This window comes from Montipora foliosa, chromosome 13 (genome assembly GCF_036669935.1).
Source record: "Montipora foliosa isolate CH-2021 chromosome 13, ASM3666993v2, whole genome shotgun sequence".
Taxonomy (NCBI): domain Eukaryota; kingdom Metazoa; phylum Cnidaria; class Anthozoa; order Scleractinia; family Acroporidae; genus Montipora; species Montipora foliosa.
The window spans coordinates 7,413,717-7,421,227 of record NC_090881.1 but is presented as its reverse complement, the minus strand read 5'-3'; the positions used below and the strand labels follow the sequence as shown (position 1 = coordinate 7,421,227).

Genomic DNA, 7,511 nt, shown 5'->3' with positions numbered 1-7,511 from the left:
TTGTAGAAGGTCTAGATAGTCGTATAAACATAACAACTTTCTTTAGTTTTCCAGACATGTTTCGACGGTACATCCGTCATGTTCAGTGTTACATATTTTGAAATTGCCGTTGAATTTAAAGCGCATGCGGTCTTACAAACTTCGTTACATTGCGTTGTCAATATTGCGTATTTTATCAAAACAGAACAAAACAAAAATTTTTAAATGAGTGACGCTTAGTTCCTTACAGGGAGAGAGTCAGGTTAATGTGTTTCACCAACTGGTTGAGATCGGGCTTCTCCCATTTTATATACATGGATTCCGTAAGCTTCACTTGGTACTTAGTGGCTGCAGAGTCCAGGATTTCAAAATATGTAACACTGAAGATGACGGATGTACCGTCGCAACATGTCTGGAAAATTAAAGAAAGTTGTTATGTTTATACTGTCAATTCACATGGACAGAATATTGAATGCCAAAGATCCAAACGAATAACATTGGTAGAAAAGTGCGCAGCATAAAATCGAACTCAGCAAGAATTCTTGACAACGATACAAACAGAGTTTATTGATACTGAGATCAAAGTTCCATATAACTACGTGTGAATCGAACCACGTGTCTGAACTTATTCTTGATTATGCCGTAAGGTAGTACACCGTATGTCGTATGCCGGTTCGAACTGAAATACAATAATGAAAATAGAAGCTAACTTAACTAATATATTTTATAGCAAAGAGGATAAAACGATATAAACGACGAAACTAGTTAAATGCGGTAAATTCTGTAGCATGTACTACTTCTATTCTGGCTTGAAACGCAATAATCCGCTGTGAACTAGCACAAAACTATAAAGGGATAACGCTATACGATACTAATCTTGGACGTAATTACGATATAAGATGAACCTAGCTAGCGAGGAAAGAAAACTGTAACGAAGTGTCGAACATAAAGGCGACTGACCGACTTAGTGCGATATAAAGGCTATTTATAGCTAGTAAAAGGACTTAACTATACTGAAACGAATAACGATGAAAACTAAAAACTATCCTAAGAAACCAATAAATAGATTACTCACTTTGATTTGCACACGCACTAACTTAACTTGATAACCACGAGTGTAGAGAGAAATCTATGGCCCAATGCCGAGTAGATGTCGACGCAGTGAAGTCTACACTAGAACTAACTAACTGGGAAAACCCTACCAAATATGTAACCAAGAGAGCACGTGTACGAAACTTAGCGGTTTGGGCTATTTCCCTAACGGAAATTACAGTCTAGGGCTGGTTCACCGCAGTAGATTAAAAAAAATAACAACGCATAGCTAGAAAATGATAATAATACGATAACATTACCGAAACAAAAGCCCGCGGAAATTACTAAACCGAAAACATCGTGTTTCAAACCAACATTCCGGCCCCTTAAAGGCGGTACTGCAGATAGCCTTTACAAGAAGAAAGAAAGCAGGGTTTGAAACATGAGGTAAACTAAACTATACCTACTAGTAATTAATTAATTGATTGATTACATTACATCGTCTAACAGAGTTCCATAATCCACCAATAAGGATAGATTATCAGTGTTCATAATGTTCTTAGTCACTGTTGCTTGATACAGCAGCTGCCTCCAGTAGCACAATCTTGTCGATGGGTCGAACAAGCTCGGATGTACTGGTCTTCACCTTGACGGAACGTACAAGTCCATCGTTGCGACTGGCATGTACCTCCAGGATCCGACCGAGTGGCCAGGAGTTGCGGGGCTTGTTTTCATCCAATATCAGAACAAGATCGTCCTCTGCAAAGTTTCTCTGCTGTTTGGTCCATTTCTGTCTCTGCTGCAGCGACGGGAGGTATTCACGAACCCATCGTTTCCAGAATATGTCTGCCAAGTACTGTACTTGACGCCATCTGCGAGTGTAGTAGTTATCATGTTTCGTGAAGTGCCCGGGCAGGACTACAGGACCTGTCCTCAGTAGTAGCAGGTGGTTTGGTGTCAGTGGTTCTAGGTCACGTGGGTCGTCTGACAGCTTTGTGATCGGTCGTCCGTTGATTATAGCGTCCACTTCACACAGCAGGGTGTTGAGGCCCTCGTCGTCCAGCACTTGCTCTTTCATAAGCGCTTTCATGACCTTGCGAACCGTTCGTATACATCGCTCCCATACTCCGCCGTGGTGGGAGCCAGCAGGTGGGTTGAACGTCCACTTGACATTCCGTTGGAGGAGAAATTCGTGAATTTGTGAGTGGTTCCAATCGTTGACTGCCTCTCGTAGTTCGCGTTCTCCCTTCACGAAGTTTCCGCCGTTGTCTGAGCGCATCTCTTCTGGTTGACCTCTTCTTGCGATAAATCTGCGCAGGGCATTGATAAAAGACTCTGTGTCCAGTGATGATGCCACCTCTATATGGACTGCGCGGAGTGTGAGACACGTGAATATCACGCCATAACGCTTGACCTTAGTCCTTCCGCGTCGGACTTCGAACGGTCCAAAGCAGTCAACCCCTGTATAGGTGAATGGCGGTTTCGAGGGAGTTACTCTGTCCTCGGGTAGGTTTGCCATTTTTTGTTGGGCCAGTGGTGCCTGACGTTTACGGCAGCTGAAGCAGTCGTTGAGAACGTTTCGCACGGTAGATCTTCCGTTTATTATCCAGTATCTCTCTCTTGTGAGCGACAGTGTGTATTCTAGGCCCGAATGCCCAGAAATGAGATGGTAGTACTGAATAATGAGCTTGACCACGTGATGCTTCTTTGGAAGGACCACTGGATGCATTGCATCGGTGTTGATTGGCGCTCGCTGAAGACGACCACCAACTCGGATGAGACCTCGCATCAAGATCGGGTCAAGGTTGAATATGTTGCTGGATTTCTTTAGCCCGTTCTTTCTTGTCGGGGTTCCCTGTGGTTTTACTCGTTTGAGAATATCTTGCTCTTCCTTGAAGCATTGGCTCTGAACGTACTTGATGATTTCAAATTCGGCGTTGTTCAGTTCTGCTATGGTGATGGGCGTGGCAGTGCTGGTTGACTGAATGCTGACCGGCTCTCCTGCCTTTCGTTTCTTGCTCAAACAAGAGAAGTTTGACTTGAAGCGCAGCATCCATGCTACGAATTTCTTGAGATGGACCCAAGATGAGAACCGTTCGAACATTTCTGAGGTGTGATCTCGAGCAGTAACTTGACTCAAATACGTAACTGAGTCTTTCTTGACTTCTGGGTCGTCATCGGGAATGGTAGTGTTCATATCAGCAGGTCTTTTTGGCCATGTGTTGCTGGGCTGACTAAGGAACTCTGGACCATGCAGCCAGCGTTGAAGAGAGTCTGCTGACACGCCTCTTGAAGCATCGTCGGCTGGATTGAGTTGGGTGTTGACGTATCTCCACTGAGATGGAGAAGACGCGTCGTGTATCGTCGCGACCCGATTGGCGACGAAAGTTTGAAATCGCTTGTCCTGATTTTCCAGGTAACGCAGGACACAGGTGCTGTCTGTCCAGAAGAATGATTGATTGATTGGTAGACTTAATTCCCCTCGAGACATTTTCTCTAGTCTTGTTGCAACGACGGCTGCTGATAACTCCATTCGGGGAACTGTAACTGGTTTGATTGGCGCAAGTCTGGCCTTTCCCATAACGAAGGAGCATTTGACGTTTCCACCTGCATCCGTGATTCTGAGGTAGGTAGCTGCTCCGTATCCCTGTTTTGATGCATCAGAAAAGTGGTGCAGCTGGCATGAGGCGATCCCACCGAGTTCTGGAGACTTGAAACAGCGGTCAACTGTGAGCTGCTCTAGCTTGGGTAGCTCCCGCAGCCATGCCTCCCAGCGATGAATGAATTCGTCTGGAATCTTGTCATCCCAGCCGTACTGATTACGGCATAGGTCTTGCACGATAAGTTTCGCTTTCAGAATGAATGGAGCGACGAATCCCAGGGGGTCGTACACTGAGCTGACGATGGATAGTATGCCTCTCCTGGTGGCAGGTCTGTCTTTAACTACGATGCTGAAACCAAACGTGTCGGATGACACGTTCCATTGCACTCCTAACGCTCTTTCAACTGGCAGCTTGTCGAAATCTAACCCTTTAACTTGGGCAGCTCTTTCAGACTCCGGCAAGGACTCGAGTACTCTTTTCGAGTTCGACAACCATTTGGTAAGCTTGAATCCGCCTCTTGTAAGGAGCTCTCGCAACTGGTCTGCGAGGGTTACAGCTGCGTCTTCAGTGGGAACTGACTTTAAGCAGTCATCAACAAAGAAGTTTCGTTCCACGGTCTGAATGGTTTCAGGGTTGAAGTCAGCCTCGTTGTCTTGGGCTGTTTTCTTGAGTGCGAAGTTCGCGCAGCTGGGAGATGATGTTCCTCCAAACAAGTGGACTCTCATTTCATATTCTTCGGGTTCGCTGTCCAGGTTACCGTCGGGCCACCACAGGAACCTTAGGGCGTCACAATCGCTCGGGCGAACTCTAACTTGGTGGAACATCGCCTCGATGTCCGACATTAAGGCGATGCGTTCTTCTCTGAATCTCGAGAGGACACCAACGAGCGAATTGGTTAGGTCCGGCCCCTGTAGCAGCTGGTCGTTTAAGGAGGTCCCATGGCATTTTGCTGAGCAGTCGAACACCACCCTGATTTTTCCTGGCTTTTGGGGATTAAACACTGGGTGATGTGGGAGGTACCAGTGGGTTTTTAAAGGTCCCAGTTCCTGGCTTGTTACTTTCCTGGCGTAGTCTTTGGACAGAAGGTCGTCCATGAACGTCTTGTACTTTTGATAGACCATTGGTTCCTTTAGCAGGCGTTTCTTCAGGTGATTAAGTCGACGTTCTGCTAAAGGTCTGTTGTTTGGAAGGCGTGGTGGGAAAGACTTCCATGGTAGGGCCATTTCATAATGGCCGTTGACTAACTTCACCGTTTCCTCCATGGTATGTAAAGCTTTGCGGTCGTTAAGCGACATTGACGTTTTTGTTTCGTACAGGGAGTCGTTGAATTCTTGATTGCAAAACTCCTTAAACCGTTCTTCAAGGGTTTTGTTTGCTTGTAGAAAGTTCACAGTAGACACTTGGGTGGTTGTCGGTCTTCCCAATGGACCATTGAACACCCAGCCTAAGACTGTTCGGGTAGCGAAGGGACCACCGTCCTCGCTTTGTCGGATTTCTCTGGGTTGAAAGGCTTCTGGTACGTCACTACCGATTAACAGACCGATCTCGGCGTCTATGTGTGCGACATCGATTCCCTTTAGATACGGCCAGCGGTCAATATCCTCTTGTTTGGCGATGGCCTCTGAAGGGATTGGCAGACTTGGTCTAGAGTAGACCTTCGGGAGCTGAACCGCAAGGCTATCACTTAGATGGAAGGCTTCCAGACTGACCAGGGAGCATTCGATTGGGTCATTTTCGCCCTCCAACGTTGTAAGCGAGAGCGTTGTCTTGGCTCCCTCGAGGTTGAGCTTTCTCAGAAGGCCTTCGGTGCAAAAGGACGTGTTTGACCCAGAATCAAGGAACGCGTACGTCTGAACCATCTTATCTTTGCCCTTGGCTTTAACCCGGACTGGGACGATTGCGAGCCCAGTGACGGAAGAACTTGAAGTTGAATAAGTGTTCCGGACGTAGCCATTGCTAGCTGGACTGGGAGTGGCAGGCGTTGGCTCAGCAGTTTCGCCCTGGTCCCCGTTTGGACTATCTGCTACAGTTAATGTCGTGGAGGCGTTCGTGCTGTCTTTTGGATGGAGGAAGGTAGAATGCTTTCCACTGCATCCTTGAACTCTACAGAAACTCTCCTTTGGGCAGTCCCTAACGAAATGGCCAGGATGAAGGCAGTTACTGCAGAGTTTCTTTTGGTCTATAAACCTTTTCCTCTCATCAAGCGACTGCTTTCGGAACTTGTCGCAGCATGAAAGCCAGTGATTTGAAGGGCAGAGCAGACACTTGGGCTTAGGCTTCTCAATAGGTGCCTTTGAAAGTGTCACTTCCCCATGGGTCGAGAAACCACCCGACTTTGGCGGTTTCCTCTGGGGTTTGCCACTCGGAGGCCGCACCTTGTTCTCGTTGAAGATCTTGCCGAATACTGGATGAGTGGCGGCTCTGGCTCTTGCTGTCACGAACTCCATAATGTCCTTAACAGTCACATCCCTTTCTTCTTTCTCGACAATGCGGTCAACGGTATCGCGCCATTTCAAACGAATGCCGTACGGAAGTCTGTCGATGATCTTTTTCAGGTTATCTGGGTTATCCAGCTTGTTGAGGTACCCGATTTGTCTGAGGGTATTAACACAGCTTGTTAATTGGATTGAGAACTGCTGGAGCGCTTGGCCATCCTCGGCTTTGATGACTGGACCTCCGATAAGTCTCTGCACGTGCGCCGCGGCTATTTTGTAGTTTTGGCCATAGCGATTTCGGAGCAATCGTTTTGCTTCGAGGTATCCTTCCTCTTCTCGCATTGATAGACAGCTCTTCATCAGTTCTTTCACAGGTCCAGACGTGTACTGTACCAGATAGTACAGACGGGAGCTGGGACTTGGAGTTTTTCTTTCGACGAGATTCTCGAAGGAACGCACGAAATCGCAATAGTCGATCGGATCTCCACTGAAGACCTGCATATCCGGTTGGGGTAACGTAAGGGACATCACGCCTAGTTGTTGCTGCTGTACGAGCTGCTGCATAGCGCGATTTTGCTGTTCTTGACTTTCCAAGAGGCGATGAAAGGATTCCTCATGGAAGCTACCATTTTGGAGGCTGATTGGTAAACGTGGCGGGTCTGGATATCCTTCATTGTAAGGCTCAACGGAATGCGAATTAATCGGGGTTTCACTAGGCTTATGAGAATCTTTAGGAACTCCTTCTCGCGGCGTAGACGCATTCGTGACCTGTGTCGGAGGCCTAATTGACTGATCTGGCTGGTGGGTGTTACGTGCGCCGCGAATAATTGATTTTCTCGTATCATCCGCTTCCGCTTCGATTTCTTCATACACTTTTCTCTCGGCCTCGGCTTCCGCTATTTCGGCTTGAAGTTCTATTTTGGCTTTCCTTTGTCGAAGTTTTAGCTCCTCAAACTGCAACTCATGCAAGCTTGAAAGATTTGCGGCTCTTGCTTCGAGCGCTGCCTTTCGCGCCGCTGATTTTGCCTTTGCGCTGGCTGAACTCCTTGTTGAACTGACGGCAGAACGCGTACGGAGGGACGCGCGTGACCCGGCGTTACTTATCGAATCATCGGGGCGGATTTGGGTTCTTTGACCTGTCAACAACCTTTGGGCGTCAGGTGCCATTAACCATGACGCAATCTCTCTCTCGAGCTCGGAAGCTAATTCCAGGAGCGAGGCGTAATAATTTTCAGATTCTTCTCTTTCCGGTTGAGATTTAATTTGGTTGTGGTAAGCCTCGTGAGCAATTTTGAATTGTTCCAATACTTCGTCCAACTCCATTTGGACCTGTTGAACGATGTCGGTGGACTCACGTGCAGCGAGTAACTCATTCAGTTTATTGACCGTTTCCGTCACGTTAGTTTCTGCCAATCTGCGGGCGGCCTTTAATTGATCGATCGATGATAGCGGATTAGCGGAA

General features: G+C 47.2%; 1 protein-coding gene across 1 annotated transcript in view; it reads right to left on the bottom strand.

Annotated features, from left to right (window-relative positions):
- Nucleotides 1-1,570: 1,570 nt before the first annotated feature.
- The window catches only part of LOC137981590 (uncharacterized), a 5,946-nt gene continuing 5 nt past the window's right edge, over nt 1,571-7,511 (bottom strand). The window contains exon 1 of the mRNA XM_068828678.1: nt 1,571-7,511. This exon is cut by the window's right edge and continues 5 nt beyond it. Coding sequence (XP_068684779.1) covers nt 1,571-7,511 — 5,941 coding nt within the window.